This window comes from Furipterus horrens, unplaced genomic scaffold (assembly GCF_987537825.1).
Source record: "Furipterus horrens unplaced genomic scaffold, mFurHor1.1.pri manual_scaffold_2, whole genome shotgun sequence".
Taxonomy (NCBI): Eukaryota; Metazoa; Chordata; class Mammalia; order Chiroptera; family Furipteridae; genus Furipterus; species Furipterus horrens.
Window position 1 is genome coordinate 110,410,266 of NW_028327172.1, and position 18,024 is coordinate 110,428,289.

At 33.2% G+C, this 18,024-nt stretch overlaps 1 protein-coding gene across 1 annotated transcript in view; it reads left to right on the top strand.

Annotated features, from left to right (window-relative positions):
- Positions 1–18,024, top strand: part of LOC150019283 (glutamate receptor ionotropic, delta-2-like) — a 237,224-nt gene that overhangs the window by 112,339 nt on the left and 106,861 nt on the right. The window contains exons 4-5 of the mRNA XM_090267948.1: positions 5,687–5,860; positions 13,395–13,556. Coding sequence (XP_090124074.1) covers positions 5,687–5,860; positions 13,395–13,556 — 336 coding nt within the window. The remainder of the gene's footprint in view (positions 1–5,686; positions 5,861–13,394; positions 13,557–18,024) is intronic.

Sequence of the window (18,024 nt, forward strand, 5' to 3'; positions counted from 1 at the left end):
TTTGGACAAGTCAATACCACCTAGTTTTTAAAAACCTGCTGTTCACAGCAAACATTGTATGTATTAGTTATTACTTTTATTCATACTGGGTTAAACCTTGCAGATTAACGATGTTTTCTTCCCTCCCCACCACAAACCATCAGTACATCTGCAGTCAACACATCACTTCATTCAGCCACCTCATTCTCTTTGAACTATGCATCAGAAAACTTGACTCCCACTTCCTTCACTTCATTTGCAGCTTTGTGTATACACATTCATAATAGATGAATCATAATTTACCCCAGTGTCTGTAAAACAAGGAACATGGATTTCTCAGATTTTCTAGGAAGCTAATAAACTCTAAAAGTAACAATAACAATAAACCTTAACAATATACAAATGTCCATTTTTTGTATTTATTTTTTATTTTTCAAATCTCACCTGAAGATATGTTGATTGATTTTAGAGGGGGAGGAAGGGGGAAAGAGAGAGAGAAAGAGAGAGAGAGAGAGAGAGAGAGAGAGAGAGGGAGAATGAGAATGAGAGAGAGAGAAACATTGATCAGTTGCTTCCTCCACTGGAGAGTGAACATGCAACCTAGGTATGTGCCCTGACCAGGAATTGAACACACAACCTTTTTGTTGCACAAGACAATGCTCCAACCAATCCACGTGGCCAGGATGCAAATACCCATTTTGATTGAATGTGGAAAACATGCTGTGTCGTTTGGTTTGTGTAACTACTATTTCATTGTTATTTTAAAATGGGTTTTGAACATTTATTTAATCTTATTGCATCAATAATTTTTTAGAGAGAGACTATAAATCAAAGTTGGCATTGTAGATCATGATAAAAACTGATGTAAAAATTTGAAAACAATATATTTTTTCATTTGCATTACATGTGCTATAATAATGTGAGGATGTGCTAGCTTATATGGTGTAATCAATCATATGTTAGTAGTTGAAATGGTATTTATCTTTCCCTTACAATCAGTGGATCCAGCTCAGAACAGCTTTGCCATGTAAGTATTGTCATTCCTTCAGGGTCCTGAAGCAGATGTCCTAGCACTTTATTTATGTTTTGCAAAAGTTAGGAATTCATACAGAAAGGCACACACTTTTTTAGAGCTGCAAGAAGTGTAATGCTATGTGCACCTTCTGTTCTTGGATAATACTAAACCTGATCTTTGGTGCCTGATGCCTTATTTAAATAGTTTGAGTAATTATTATCTGTTCATCACTGCTGAGTTCTACTGTTAAGGAGAAGTTGTTGGGTTGTTGAGATTTAAAAGACTTGTATATATAATGGATGTTTTTCATTTTTTCTAGTTTAGTGATTAATTTAACTGCTCACTACTAATCTGTCAAGCGGAGTTGACATTCTGCTCTTCTTCCTGCTGGTGTACAGCACACAACTGATTTTGTTCCACACTTCCACAGAATGTTGGTATAATTATTTCACACTAATGTTACATTTTACGGAAATAACAAAAGATCATCTTTGCTAAAGCATGAAGAAGAAAAACATATTAGCAAAAACCAACAACAAAAAGCATGATCTTTTCAAACTACACCACATAGTAGGTTCACTGCTTAATATCATCATTAAAATCTGCTTCATTCAGAACTGTTAAAGTTATTAAAGCATCTCAGTGTCTAGAGTTAAAATTTCAGATACCTATCTTTAGATGATAGTTTGGTGAAAACTTGCCTTTCATTCATTCATTAATTCATTCTATATTTTATTGAGTACCTACTATGGGCCAGGAACTCTGCTAGATGAAAAGAGGGAAAAGAATGGGGAAAGGAGGGAGAGATTCCTTCTCTGAAATATTTGGTTGACTAAAAGTCCATTTAGTTTTTTTCTGTAAACTAAAAGACACATTTTTTCATTTTCACCAGTAACTTTATTGATTTGGATATTTTGAGTATGTTGGCTATCTCCTGAGAGGTACAACATTGATTGTTCTCAATTAATGTCTCGATTCGGTCACTATCAACTTCAGCTGGTCTACCCAACCATGGATCATGGTCCAGTGAGAAATCTCCAGCATGAAACTTCCCAAACCACTTTTGACACGTTTGATCAGTCACAACACCTTCTCCACACATTGCACAGATCTTTTTTTGCATTTCAGTTGCATTTTTACCTCTCTTGAAATAATAAAACATAATATGTCAAAAATTTGCATATTTTATTCCATCTTCATTATTAAAATTGCTGTACAAAAATTCACCGATTTTGATAAGTTTTTTATAATTACACACTAATATGACAGCTGTTACAATACAATATAACAAAATTGTTTTGAATGAAGTTAAAGACAACTAAGTGCTACTAGAGCCATCTTACAGAAAAAACAAACACATTTTGGCCAACCCAAAGTGTGTGTGTGTGTGTGTGTGTGTATTTGAAATCTGATACTTTGGTTTTAGAGAGTTTTTCCTTCCCTGGAATTCTATTAATTTAAGCCTAAAGCTTATATCCTACAAAGACTCAGGATTAATCCAACTTTTTCTGAAAGATTTGTTCTCCGAAGTGGATGTTTCTGGCTGGAGTTAGTTGTATTCCTACCAGATATTTTAGCTTTTCTCTTCTTTCACTCTTACACAGTTCAGGGTTCACCCTACATTAAGTGAACACAGAAGAGTAAACAGCAGTATTTTCTTGGATATATTGACTTGATTTTTAATAATATTTGATTAGCCATGTAAATTATTTTTGAGGGAAAAAAACTATATGCCTTTCTTTCAAAGAAGTAAAACAGAAAAATAAGTACACTAAAACATATCTGCCAATTTTTATTATAATATTACTTTCTCTTTCATAAATGTACTCATTCACATAAAGAATATAAAAAAGACAAATAGTTTTTAATTCAGCATGTTTACATGCTTTAAAGCTCAGGAAAATTTTGTATATTTTATGGACATGAACTGGTGATACTGGGGGCTTGGGAAAGTGAATAGTGAACTGGTTCTTCACATGAATGTTTAGAAAAATCAGATAATTTATACATATTTAAATTCAGAGCATTAGAACAATATTGATTCTAATAGATTATACAATAGCTTAATATTTTAATATAGACGTTTACTTATGAATTTTTCATTTAAAAGGACCCCTTAGTAGATTAAATAGTCACTTGGCTTTCAGTGTTCATATAGCATTACATCTACCACTCCTAAGTGCACATTTTGGAATGCAAAAATAAAGTTCTACAAGTATGAAATAGCTGCCTAATCAAGTTTTATATCATTATCAAACTATTTTTGAATAACATGTCAAAACTAAAATTTCAAGTGAATTTATTGAGACAAACTGTCTGTTAGTTTCATTCCAAGTAGCAAATTTTTTCCTCCCAGGAAACTACTTTTTTCTCCCTTCCCCAAATAAAAATAGGCACAATATATTCAATTCAAATTGACACTTCCTCAAATATACTCTAGTTATTTGGACACCTAAGAACTTCAGTTTTGGGAATTTATAAAAGGAAATCATCCTTTTATTGTGGGTTTGAAATAGTCCTCTTAAAAACTTTGATTCAGAATTGAGATTTTAGAAGAACTCAGAATGACTTAGTTAAGATTCATTCATGTTTGACACCAAGTTTGGTTTCATTACCATGCTGCATAAAATATAGTTAAACATGTAAAAAAACAACTTTGATTCATAATAGATGACTCTATCATTCCTTATAGAATCATCAAGCTATTATGTGCTGAAATAACATATCTTTATATATATTTAAATACTATCATTAATGAATATAGATCCAAATAATTTTTATAAGGAAATATGGACTTCTTATATAATTAATTATTTAGAGAGTGTCTCATGTGGTATTTGTAAATTAATACTGTAAATACAGGGTATTTTGAAATAAGAGCTTAGAATCTCTCCAGTTCTTTATACAGTGAGAATAACAGTACTCAAATATTGTTGTTTTCAGCAGAAAATAAGATAACAGATTATCTTAGTATTTTGCCTAGCATAGTAGGCAATTATAAATGTAAGTTTTTATTCTAGTGTGCTGACCTGTAGTTCATCATGGCTGGAGCCAGGTAGATATAATACTGCTTGTGATAAAACTCAGTATTGCTAAATTAAAAAAAAAATACCACAATTTAGTTAATATTATGAGAAAGTGGTACAATTTTCATTGCCTTAATTGAAAATGTTTGCACACTATGCAATTAAAAACAGTGTACAGTAATATTAATTGATTTTGAAAGATTTCTTGTTAAGGTTAAGGCTAAAAATGATGTTGAAAGAAACTATATAATTTTTTTGTAAGTGACGGGAAATTTAAAAAGTGACCCGCTTTTTGCCTGACAGAAGTTTTGGTGGCCAGTGAAATAACACAGACTAAAGGAAAAAGACAGCATTTTAAACTGAGAAACCATTTTTTTTTATGGCACATTAAGGTTTAATCAACCAAAAATCCAGGACATTACACTGGATACAGCTGATGGCAGGTGTTATTTTATTTTGAGAAAATTTATATTTCATAAAGATTATAAATAAAGAATAGATATGCTACTAAGAATACTACTAAATGATTAATCCAATAAAGAAGAAAACTTAACATCTGCAAATAATCTTTTTGTCTTTCATAATTCTGTAGTAATTCTTTGAACCCAAACTGATAAATTCTCACTGCATTCTAAAGTTTATCTCGTGTCAAATCTTTTACTTCTGTTGCCTTAAGAATCTACTGAAACAATAGTATGTGCATTGTAAAGGCTTCATTGGTTTAATGGAGATTATGCAGCACATACTACTGTAATAAAGACTGCCTTAAAGTTAAAATTTATTAAGATCACTCTTATTCTAATTACAACTAGAATAGATGTATATTATAAAAATATTTTATTTTTATTGCTTCTACATCCATGATTGAGTTAAATTCTAAAATTTAAGTCTGGAACTGGGAGGCATGGGAGAAGGAAATATAAAACACCTTGGAGTTCAGCAAATGCTCATATACAAAATAACGTTAATTTGGATCAAGAGCACTGGAATTCTTCATTCACTCATCTTGGTTCACACTATATTAATCAACAGAATATTTTGTCTTTATATTAATACCACAATTACATGCTAACTTATTTATTCAACATTTAGTGAGCATTTTGTTTTATCTATTTTTAACCTAGAGAATGGGTTAACACTGATAGTTCTAAGAAATTATTGGGAAATGTCTTTAAAAATAATATCTTCTCTTGCTCACTCTACTTGCCTTATTTAAGAGCACCATTTTCCATTGCTAAAAACAAAATACATTACTCCTTCATTGCAACTATCTTCCTAGGTACTCAAAGTACCCTGAAATCTATTAATGAATAATGAACTATAATAGCAACTTATTTTATGACCTTTTTGTTTTGTAGACAACACGTATTTTTCTAAAGTGTTCAACATAAATTATAAACTTGTTATTAATGAAATATATTTAAGTCAATTGCTCTATTTGGAATTATTTAAGTATTAATTTATATAATTTAACACAAACAGCAAATACAAATGAGATGATCATTTTAATGAAGGTATGTTTTTTCTTTTGGATGAGGGCTCAGCATTAAGCAAATATATTACAGTAACGATTCCTTAGCATTTCCAGATAACAACTTAGTAATAGATTTTTTGTTTCTGTTACTGTATTAAAGCATTTCTAATTCTTGCATTTCTTATCTTATAGGAAATAAATGATGTAGATGTTCAGGAACTTGTAAGAAGGTCAATTGGAAGGCTAACTATCATTCGGCAGACATTCCCAGTCCCCCAGAATATAAGTCAGCGATGTTTCCGTGGCAACCATCGAATATCTTCAACATTGTGTGATCCAAAGGACCCATTTGCTCAGAATATGGAGGTATATTCTTAGTGTCGGAATATTTCTTCCAATGATGCTTTATTGGGCAATTTTAGAGGTTTCTGAGTTGTATTGGATTTAGAATTATACACATATGCAATTTCTGAACTATTCCTCTTCTCTAGCAGTTTATTAAGTTGAAGCTTCTTAAGAAGAGTGTAAAGAATCTGCGTTTTTAATTTTTTTACTCAATTTTAGCAAAATGTCTACTTTTTAAATTATAATTTAATAAGTAAAATTTTTTTCCTTCTCAGCAAGAAGATATATCCATAATATTTCTCATGGTGGAATTTGAGATTGATACTCCAAATGACTTTATTTTTATTTTTTGGCATATCAAGGACACAGAATTTTTTTTTTAAGATTAGTGTCCAGTTTGAAATATTTCACAAACATTTTATTTAGAAATGCTATAGTATTAGATACGCATATTTAACTCAGCTGGGATATTGCTATAATCTTTGCTATTCAGAATATTTTAAAAATTGAGAATAAACAAATTAAATTTCTGAGCAACAAAAGAGAGAACTTTAAGTCCCTGCAGCTTACTCTTAAAAATGCCCTTTAAATACTCATGCAGAGCCTATTTCTTTCTCTTATTAACAGCCTTATCAGACCTTTTTGCTTTATTTTTCTTTGCACAGAAGATCTCAATATGTCAGTTTGAAGGGGATATTACAAAAGGCAGACTCATGGACAGCAGTAGAGAGGTACAAAGAGCACTCTCCAGCAAAGCAAGAGACAGGAAAAAAGACATCAATGAGATAATCTAATTCAAATATCTTTTCAGTAAAGGAATTTTCCTGTAAAAACCACTCTGTGTCATGAAACAGTTCCTAAGGGTATCACTGTAGTACACTGCAAGCATGTTAGTTAGTGTTTTTAACAGTAACTCTGAGATACCAACACAGATTAAATGATGGTCAATTTCAGAAGTCAGAAAAATATATATTTCAGAAAACTATTCCTTCAAAATGTTTAATATCAAAAATGTTTTAGTACTTAGAGATGTTCAGTTTGAAGATTTTGGAAATATAACTCTATTAGAACTTGTTCATCCCCAATAATACTAGATAAATAAGGTAATTTTGCAAAACCATTTCTTCTTTTGAATGATAAATTTATAGTTTCCCCTCTCTTTAGTTATGTTTGGATTTATGTTTTAGATGAGTTACTATGTATCCAACTATGTCTTTATACTTATTACTATTATAATGAGAAGCATGTATTTACCAGGCAGCTGACTTAGGGATCATTGTCCACAGAACTTTCTGTTCCCTACTAGATTTTAAGCTCTTTTAGAATAGGTTCCCTCTAGGATCTGGCATCATGAAATTCCATAAAATACTAGTCTATGTTTATTTTCCTCATCATACCTATCACAGTGCTTTTGCACCTTTGTGAATATTTGTGGATTTGAATGTGATTAAGGGAAAAGCAATGGTCAAAATAAGTCACTCTAAAGCCTAAACAAGACCTGTTTAAATTTTAATGCTCATCTTATTAATATGCTTATAGTGATCCAGCTTTCTATATTAACTGGTCATGAGTATAATTAATGTGGAAATGATAGAATTTTAAGTGTAGAAAAATAAAAGAATTTTGATTCAGAAAATGAAGTATTAAAGACTGTTTCTGTGAAAAGAAGTAGCAGGAAGTATAAAAATTGATAAAGCAGAAAGTAACTAACTATACAGTATTTTAAAACACATTTACCTAATGCATAATACTTCTGATTCAATTAACTAATTTCTTGAAATCAAGGAAACAAATATTTTACTTATCTTTATGTTCCCAGACTTGTCTGATGAATTAAGGACATAGACAAAGTACACCCCACTACATACACCTTCATCTTACTCCCCTCAAACCCGCAGATGAAAGGAAAAAAGACAATTACTTTTTCTTCAAAGGTTTATTACATATTAATTTCCCTATTATATGTAATAAAATGTGATTAAGTATTTAATATATAAAAGAAAAACATGAATTTAAAATGTTCCACTAAAAACAGAGCGTTTGGTATAAAGGTTGCTGTGGTGAAAATGTTATCTCACTGAAATTAAAGAAAGCAACAGAAAAATACTTACTGAAAACATGGGAGTAAGTAATTAGAAGTGACCCTCTCATCTTCGAGTCCATTAATAAAACAATGCAGGTAAAGATGATCACAGACACTCATTAGGAGCGTAAAATTAAGAATAACTCAGAAAAAGTAAAGATTTGAAAATATGACTCAAGTCAGCTCTAAAAAATAAAAACCCAACATAAAATTACAACAATCAATACAACAGAGGAGAAGAGGGTACAGTGGGCCTGTGTACAGATCTCTTGGCTGTTACAGATTTTAATATACTTGGAAAAAAGTAAGAATTAGAAAGAGCTAAACACAAGTTTCCCAACTCTTTAATATCAGAAAGAATAAAATCAGTAATTAGATGATGTTGCAAAATAAATGTTAAGGACACCTTTTAGCTAGAAACAAAGGAAGGGGCTTAGCGCTTGGTAAAACTAAGTTAGCTTGGCTGCTAATGGAGAAGAAACAAAAATATTTAAATCTTTTTGCTTTTGTTTTCTCTAATAAAAATTGTCTTCAATTTGGAAGGTTAAAATAAAAGTAATTAAAAAAGTAATCACTGTTTTAAAAAAAAATTTGTTTGGAAATGAGGCTTAGAAAACAATTGCTCAGAACAATAAATAAACAAGTAGATATGATCACAATATTATAATTTAGAAATACTAGTGAACTACTTGGGAAGAGAATTCAAGTACAAGAAGACAATGTTATAACGTCCCAAATTTTAAAAATGAGGCAAAAAGATTCTGTTAATCAAGAGCTTAATATGCTAAAAATTAATATATACATTATTTGTAGGATATATTATTACATATGTGATTTAGGGAACTTTAAATAAGACAATAAGACTTCCTAAACAACAAGCACTGCCAAAGTAAGTCCTATGTAATATTTTTTAGGTTGTGGTAATGTCATAAATTTATTGTATATTGATTTTTATGTAGGGTTCGATAAATTTTCTTATTAAATTCTTATGGAAAGGCATTGAAAAATCTAGATATATTGGTGTCTGTCAAACAGGTTGACTCCTAAAAACAAGATAATAAGCACTCTGGCCTCAGTTTTTTAAAAAAAGTTTAAAATATGTTAAAGGCTCATTATTGTTTTTAAAAGTTATGTCATGAGTTAATTTCAAATTATTTACCAGTTAAATTACTTAGTTTTTTTTCCAAATATTCAAGCAAAATTGGTATGCCTTGGACATGACTCTGGTATGTTCTGTAACCTTGAATACTCCCTGCTATCTACAATTTATCACCAAAGCTTTTATTGCCCTCAGTTTGATAAGTGTAGAACTAGAGGAATACTCAAACCACACTAATGAGTGTTCTACCCTTGAAATGCAAGGAGCTCTCTCTGGTCATCCAGGAGATTGTATTCTTCATCCTAATATTTTTTAAATGTTTATCACTACATGAATAAAAATGAATAAAATATGCCTATCAAATTTGTAAATGACATAAAGCTAGGAGAGAAAGCTTATGTCATATACTGAAGAACCAAGTTGTTAATTTATACTGAATAATAAGCCTAAAAGTTGAAATTTCACAGATACTAAGTATAGGTTCAAAATCAATTACGGAAAGTCTAGGTGGATGAGACCTTGTTTGACAGCTTAAGACTGTTAAGCTGAAGTTAGATTTGGTATGAGCATAACACAAGTCATATGTGTTCTAAACCTTTCTAATGTAATCTTGGTCTCTATGTCAGAAGTATTTTGCTAGGATAAAAAGAGATAGACCTTATCCCTCTCCTAGTCAGATCATATCTGCAATAATGTGTCAGTTCTGAGTATTAAACTTTGAACAGAAACATTGAAACATAAAAGGAGGAAAGAGGAAAAGAGCTGAGATGATAAACAGCCTAGAAATTATACCAGATGATGAACAACTTAAGTAAAAAGGATATTTCAGAGCAAGTAATAGATGATGTCAAATACTGAAAGGTTATCAGACAAGGTGGGTGATGGTGATTCATTGAGATAAAAAAATAAATGTAGTGACGGTAAGGTGGAGAAGAATCATTAGTCAGATGATGAGATACTGGTGTTTAAGATACAAGTATTAGAGTCCTGGTCAGATGGCTCAATTGTTTGTCCTGTACATCAAAAGTTTGCTGATTCAATTCTTGGTCAGGGCATATACCTAGATGGTGGGTTTCATCCATGGTCAGGGCGCATACGTATGGGAGGTAACCGATCAATGCTTCTCTCACATTGATGTCTCTCTGTCTCTGTCTCTGTCTCTGTCTCTGTCTCTGTCTCTCTCTCTCTCTCTCTCTCTCTCTCTCTCGGTGTCCCTCTCTCTCTCTCTCTCTGCTCTCCCTTCCTCCCTTCTTCCCTCCCTCCCTCTCTAAAATCAATAAACATATTCTCAAGTGAGGATTAAAAAAACATATTAGAGGAGGTATGTGTTTCTGTCCAGTGAATAGTCAGTTATATTGGTTGTAGCCAGAATAGAAGTAAAGATCATCTGTGTAGAAATCAAAGATATTTTTAATGCTGGAGGTAGTTTGGGATCATTGCGAGGGAGGAGTCAAAGACCTCATGAGTGACCAGGAAGTCAGGGATGATGGCAGAAAGGGGTTGTAAAGTGTAACATAGGAAAGAGCAGGAACCTTAAAGAGAATATGCACTACCTAAGAAAGAAGGGGAAATTAAAAGTTCATAGAATATCATCACCCCCTTTTGGTCCTGCCTTTTGGAATATTGGCAAATGAGCAGAAACAGTCTTTGATGATAACACCTGTCGCATATTGAATACGAAGCACTCACCTTTGAGACCAGCATGCATGCTCAAAGTACATGCCTCCAGGTGCCACAGACATGTAAGGTATCAAGTTTCTCACTTCTTAACTTCTGTCAAACCTACCTGATGTTAAACCTGACATTCTTTTGTTCCCATTTTTTGTAACACCTATTTATCAAAAAACAAGTTATCTACTAAGCTCTAGGCTAAGTCAATGGGAAATAAAGAATAAGGGAAACAAAAGTACAGAAAATAAAAATATGAGCCCTTGTCCAGAAGGAACTCATATTCTAGTGTTGAAAGCAGATTTTTAAAAATGTTAACATTTTGATATGTTTCAATAGAGGTATGCTTTGAGTGTTAATGATAGATTTAAAAAGCAGCCCAATTAGCCCTGGATGTAGAGACTCCTGAGAGTTGTTAGGGTAAGATTCACCTACCTTGACACCTAGGAATTGAGTTTTAGAGGAAGTTAACTAGTTGGAGAAAAACAGAGACATCAAAGAATGCTTCCATAACAATCTCATATATACACTTAAAGTAATCATTGAAAGGAAGAAGCAAATTAAAGCCAGAGAGATAAGAGCAAGCAAATTTGAGACATGGAGCCAGGAGAGGTTAGAAAAAGCCAGATTATTGCAAACTATTGAGATATAATAAAAAATTTGTCCTGGAGTTTTGGATACAGCCTACTCCTCTTCATTTTCTAGGTTTTCCTTTTGGGTCTTCACAGTCTAATTCAGACTAGATTTTGATTCATCAACTACATCTAACTTCAAGTCTCACTCTCCATTTATAGTAGATTTTGACCAAAGCCTCTCCCCCTCCCTCCCCACCCTGCCCCCAGTCTCTCTAGTAATTATCTAACAGGGGGAGGGTCAGGGGGGAGTGTCAGACAGGAGGGGGAGGGGGAGAATAGCCTCCTCTCATATTTCCTTATAAAGAACAAACTGATATTTCACATAATGCATACATATGTTCAATATAACTTTAAAGAAAAGACTACATTCCATAAGTATTATACATATAAAATAATTCTTTTTTTATTTTTTATTTTTTCTGAAGTTAGGGCATATTCTTTTTTCTTTTTTTTTTTTTCTTTTTGGTTTTTCAATTACAGTTGTCCCATTTTTCCCCCATTTCTCTCCCCCACCCAGCCCACCCCCTCTCCCACAATAATATCCCTCCCCGTTGTCCGTATCCATGAGTCATTTATACATGTTCTTTGACTAAACCCTTCCCTTACTTATCCCCCTTCTCTCCCTCCCCCCTCCCCCCATTGACTGCTATTCTGTTCTTTGTTCTATTTAGTTCTTTTGTTTGTGTTGTTCTTTAGTTTCCTGTATTAGGTGATATCATATGATATTTTTCTTTCTTTGCCTGGCTTATTTCACTAAGTATAATTCTCTCTAGTTCCATCCATGTTGTTGCAAATGGCAGGAGTTCCTTCTTTCTTTCTGCTACATAGTATTCCATTGCATATAAAGTAATTATTAAAAACACAAATGATTAAAGATTTACCAAGTCATGAAGAAAAATTCACAAAGCACTGTTAGGAAACCCTTTTTAACAGTTGTTCAATAACATCAAAGTCTCACTATTCTAGTAGCTGAACTTAATACTATTCTGTGATAGAGGCAGACAATTTCATAAGATTCCTTATTAGCAAAGGACAATGAATAGACCATCCCCTTTGTTTTTGTAAAAAAAAAGTGAAAAGACACTTTAAGATTTCTGAGAGTATTTAAATGCTTGAAGATAGATTTAATTTTCATACTTAGGTTGATGTCTCATTTTTTATTTTATGTTTGATTTTTTCTTCAGAGGAGTTATAGCATTTACCAGCTTTTATTGACATTGGATATCTCTTGGTGATTATGTTTTTCTAAATAATTTCTGATTTATTTGAAAAATAAACACCTTCAGTAGTAATAATATGGATAGCAATTCTGGCAAGAGTTAACTGTAAGACTTCAATATCTTTTAGCAAACATTTTTATAATTTATTTTTAAATCTACATAGTAGGAAGATAATAATATGATTGCCTTAGAAAAAAGAAAGCTTTAATATAAACACACATTCACAAAGTTAATAATTTATAGTATGTGTCATGATAATGAATTTCAATGCCTGTGTATGTCTGTATAATTTTGTATAGATTCTTGATCAATGTAATGTTTATGAATGGTGCTGTTTCTTCACATTTTTTTTCATTTCTGAATCCCCAAAAACATAAATGTTCACACAGATAGCTGCTTCCTTTTTTACATACCTGTAATATTCACCTTACATGTAAGATTGAGTTGATATTTCTACATCAGAATAAACAGATGCAAAAACTTGAAATATTCAGAAAATGTATTATTCAGTTGTCCTTCCAGTCTTAAGCCCTTAGATCTTTACCAGGGATTTTCTAGGTCTGACACTAACAGTCTTGCCTCTGTCCAAACTTCTCTTTTTTTTATCTTTTCTTTCACATCTAAATAAGACGAGAAAGCAATTGAAGCATACACTCAGACAAGACTACGTTCTCAATGGCAAAATAGCCTGAGAAATGGGGGGGAAAAAAAAAAAACCTTCTGCTTAATAAATAACCCAGCAAACCAGCCGTCTACCACATGAATGGCGGCAGCTGAGGTGATGATTTACTCCGTGTTCTTGATGGTTGGCATTGGTGATTCAAATGATTACTGTGCAATGTCTTTTCAGATTTCAAACCTTTACATATATGACACAGTGCTTCTGCTTGCTAATGCTTTCCATAAGAAGCTGGAGGACCGGAAGTGGCATAGCATGGCAAGTCTGTCATGTATCAGGAAGAACTCCAAGCCCTGGCAGGGAGGGCGTTCCATGCTGGAGACCATAAAGAAGGTAACTTCTGACTAGCACTTCACTCCTCCTAGTTTTCTGTAAAGAAGATACCATGAATCATTTTTTGATGGTTATCTTTTAGAAGGATTTTTCCTCTAATATACTGCCAATTCAAAGGACAAAACAGTGTAATGGAGAAATGAAATATTAAAAATAAAAGGTCACAATGTCACACACAAACAAAACAGGGAGCCCTTTTTTATTTGAAAGGTAGGTTTTACACAAGTAAAATGTTAATGGTGGAATATTTTAAGATTGCTTTGGTTACATCATTAGAGTTAGAGATGTTTAAATTAGTTTGGTGCCTGTCACAAAGTATAAAATGTTTTTTTCTTTATACTGCACCATCAACTGAAAAAACTGATCACTAGAGTTAGCTGTTTTTTCATTTAGGCGATATATGGTTAAGGCATTCGGTGTGATGACCTTTAATGTATGTTATAATAAATGTATAATTCATAAACAGTTAATACTTTGCAGCATGAGTAAACTATCTGGTATCTAATGGCATTATTTTTCCTCACTGTCAGTGTGATGTTTAGCCTGGCTGTGACCTGCTTTCGCTTACCTACCTGTTCCTTCCCCAGGAGGCACTTTATGTTTTCAGCTTCTCTCAACAGTATAAGCATTCTGCAGTTTATGAGCCTCTCTGTCATGTCATCCTTGCTGGCATTTTCCATTTGTCTCGTACAGCTTCTTGGATTTAAAATGAAATGATTAATAAACAAATTACTCCTGTCCTTTACACAAAGGAGTCAACCATTTGGAAGTTTATGTTCTTTATTTTACCTATCCTTTTTCTTTCTGCCTGTGTCTGCCTTTCTCTCCTGAAACAAGAAAAAAAAAAAAAGCTAATCAAATGAAACATGAATATATTTTAAAAATCCAGAGAAAAATCTAAAAATTTAGCATTAGAAATGAACTTGAAGTACAAAAACCAAGAAGTGGAAGAAAGAAATGTTTCAAATGGAGATTAGCCTGTACATTTCTCTTGGTACTGTTCCTCTTTGCAAAAGAATCACTTTAATGAGAATTTAGGTTCTTATCAACAGAAGTGCTTGAGAATTAAATGTATCAAGTTAATTAGCAGAGAAATACTTTTTAACTGAAAATGCATGTCAAATTTCAACTCAGGGTGTTGCCAAAATCTCCCTATCTATGTAGAGAGTTGGCAGGTAAGGATCTAAGAGAGGTTGTTGAACATGATTCTGACCTACCAATTTATTAATTTATGGTTTGCCTAGGATGCATAACTTGAATATATTCATTTTCCTAAAGCTGTCTCAAAAACAGAATAATAGTTTGGGAGGTTGCTTAGGCAACAAGTATTTAGTGAGAGTATCAGTAGGAGGAAAGAAAGACACCATTAAATGAGGTGTTTCTCCTGGAGCTATTCAATATATAAAATGTTTCTGTTACAAAATTTATAATATAAATAATTATATAATACAATAATTATGAAACTTAATTTTGGAGGCATATTTGCATATTTGTCCCTGTAAGCGCTCAGCTGAGTGATGCTTTTTAAAGGAATACCCAATTCTGTGTACATATAACACGGCACTTTTATACCATGGTTTCACTCCAACACGATATGACTGTAGAAGATATCCAAGAATTGCTGGTAGAAGGAGAAACTGATGAATCAGTTTTGGTGGAAATGACATCTGGAATGTGCCAAGATAACTTAAGGGATGGTAGCACTGATGAAAATGAAGAAGTTAAGCAGTTTACTCTAAAAAGCATAAAGAAAGGCCTAGACTTAGTCAAACAGTTAGTCATATTTCTTAAATGAAGATCCTTGCACTGACAGGAGCACAAAGTTTAAGAGAGAACTTTAAAAGTGCTTAGCACCGTATAATGAAATGTATAAAGATCTCTCAACTAAAAGCAAGCAAGCTAAAGTAACAGATTTTTTGCAAAAAGTAGAGATAGAAATCAAGATAATGCTGAAGGAAGTTCAGAGGATGAGGATACTTGTCAAAAAGAAAACGCATTCAGTTAATGGAGCTTAGTAGTGATGATGAAGAAAACATTACTTAATTCATATTAATATGTAATACTTTTGATGAAAATTGCTTTAATAAAGATATTTCTCTTAATTATAAAAATATAATAGTATGTTTTTTTTTAATTTTTGGAACCTAATCTGCCTTTCTATACTAGTTCTTTGTTTCATATAACATGGATTCACACAACACAGCATTTGTTAGGAACCTGACATCCATGTTATATTGGGGTTACCTGTACTTAGAAACTTAGGTTTGAATTATATACATAACTGCAAGTGTTCCATTTATTATTATTTTTGTCTGACAGTTCAAAATTACCTTAAAAATACACCCCTCCCCCGATTATACTAATTTGCGTCATATGAGAATTTTGGTCACCCCATTCAAATGTTGAGGCTGATAATATTCCACCAAAAGAAAATTTGAGAGAAAATGTACTACTCAAACAGCAAATCCTGGAAGAGCAAGATGGGCCCCAGAAGGTCCAGTCTGGCTGGGGCCCAGCAGAGAGAATGGGCTGGGCCTTTATAATGGTCATGGATTGGAAATAGAAAAAGTTCCCATTTACTTGGTCTGGAGACTTGTAAGGCTTAAATTTCCTGTGGGCGTCAATGAGGTGGTGCATGACGAGCTTTCGTAATCAGCTTGTCCAGTTGTGGAGTCACAGGGCAAAGAGAGGGCAAAGCATGACAAGAAGTCAGCAGCAAACAGTATAAATGAGGTCAGGCTCTTTATTGCAATGGGAATATTCTAGTGATAAAATTCTTAATTACATTCAAGTAACTACTGAATGGCTAACTAACGGCATGCTATATGTACTTCACAAAGTCTCTGTGCTGCTGCAAGAGGACAAATAATTTAAAGAACTAATGTCTGTCCTTCAATTATTTATATTCTAATTAGGAAGATGAGGCGAAAGAGTTTAAAAAACACTGCAGTTGACATAATACTACAAATGTTCAGTAAAGGGGGAGGTGGTGGTTTCCAAGGCACTCGTGTGTTGAAGCTTTATAATTTATTTTTTGAATTGGTGAAATAGGTGTCTACCCATTTCTCTTTTTTTTTCAAAAATTAGAGGTTAATTCTCAAATGTTTATTTCTCCCAGATATCATCAGTACCCCCAAGCCATTATTTATATAGATTTTATAGAATATTTTTGAGATAATTAATAGTTTTTAAAATATTGAGTTTTCCCATCCATGGACATAGTATCAATACATATGGTCATTTTTATAGCCCTCAGTAAAAATTTATAGTTTCATCATACATATTTCATTGTATTTACTTCTACACTTTTACAGAGCTTTTCGTATGTTTATTGGTGTGTGTGCGGGAGTGTGCACAGTATCATGAATTCCTAATCCAAACATCTTTCAGAGGATAACCCACACAAGTGGCTGGCCTGAGATCATGCCTTGGACTTTCCTAAAATCTCTCAAAGGTCCACAAACCCCAGCAGCAACTGGTCTCCATGTGCCCTGTACTTCTTGCTGAGCGACTCCAGTCCCAGGACTAGTGACAGCCAACCTCAGTTCATAGCATAGCCACTCCCAGCCTCTTCCAGGTCCAGTGCAGGCAGCTACCAAACACAGAACACTGTGTATCTCTGACCAGGTGGCCCTGGGCTGGTCACAGGCATCGGCTGAGCTCAGCCTATATCAGAACCCCTTCCAAGAGACCCTAGAACCAACACTCCTGGTGGCCACTTCAGCTACACCAGAGCACTACCCAATTAGTGCCACAAACAACACATACAAAGGGTGAGTTTGGCAGGCATCAGAGCCCTGATGAAGTGATTCCTGTTCCGTGGGTCAGTCCCTGAACAACAGCTTTTCACTGAAGTCACAGCCAGTCCTCATAGCCAATCACCCTAAGGGTCAGTCCCACCCACTCAACTACAACTACAGAGCTTGCACAATCCACACAAGGCACATTGCTGAAGCATGCAGCTCAGGTGAATAAGGGGAAACTGTGCTATTAGGCCGCATAAGATGCCTACTGTATAAGGCTATTCTGCCAAGCCTCAAAGACGTACCTGACATACCTAATACATAAGGACAAACACAGGGAATCAGCCAAAATAAGGAGACAAAGAAATATATCCCAAATAAAATAAAAGAACAAAACTACAGAAAAAAAAAACCTAAACAAAATGGTGTCTAACAATCTACCAGATGCAGCATCAAAACACTGATTATAAAGATGCTCAATTAATTCAGGGGAAGAATAGATGATCTCAGTGAGAATTTCAGTGAAGAAATAGGAAACAAAGAAGAAGATAGAAAACATAAAAAAAGAACTAGTAAGAAATGACGACTACAATAACTGAAATGAATAATACATTAGATAGAATCAACATTAGATTAAATGAATCCAAGGATTAAATCAGCACTTTGGAGACAAGGTAGTGTTACCAAGCAAAAGGGGGTCCTTTCATGGGTGTCTTGGTGTAAAA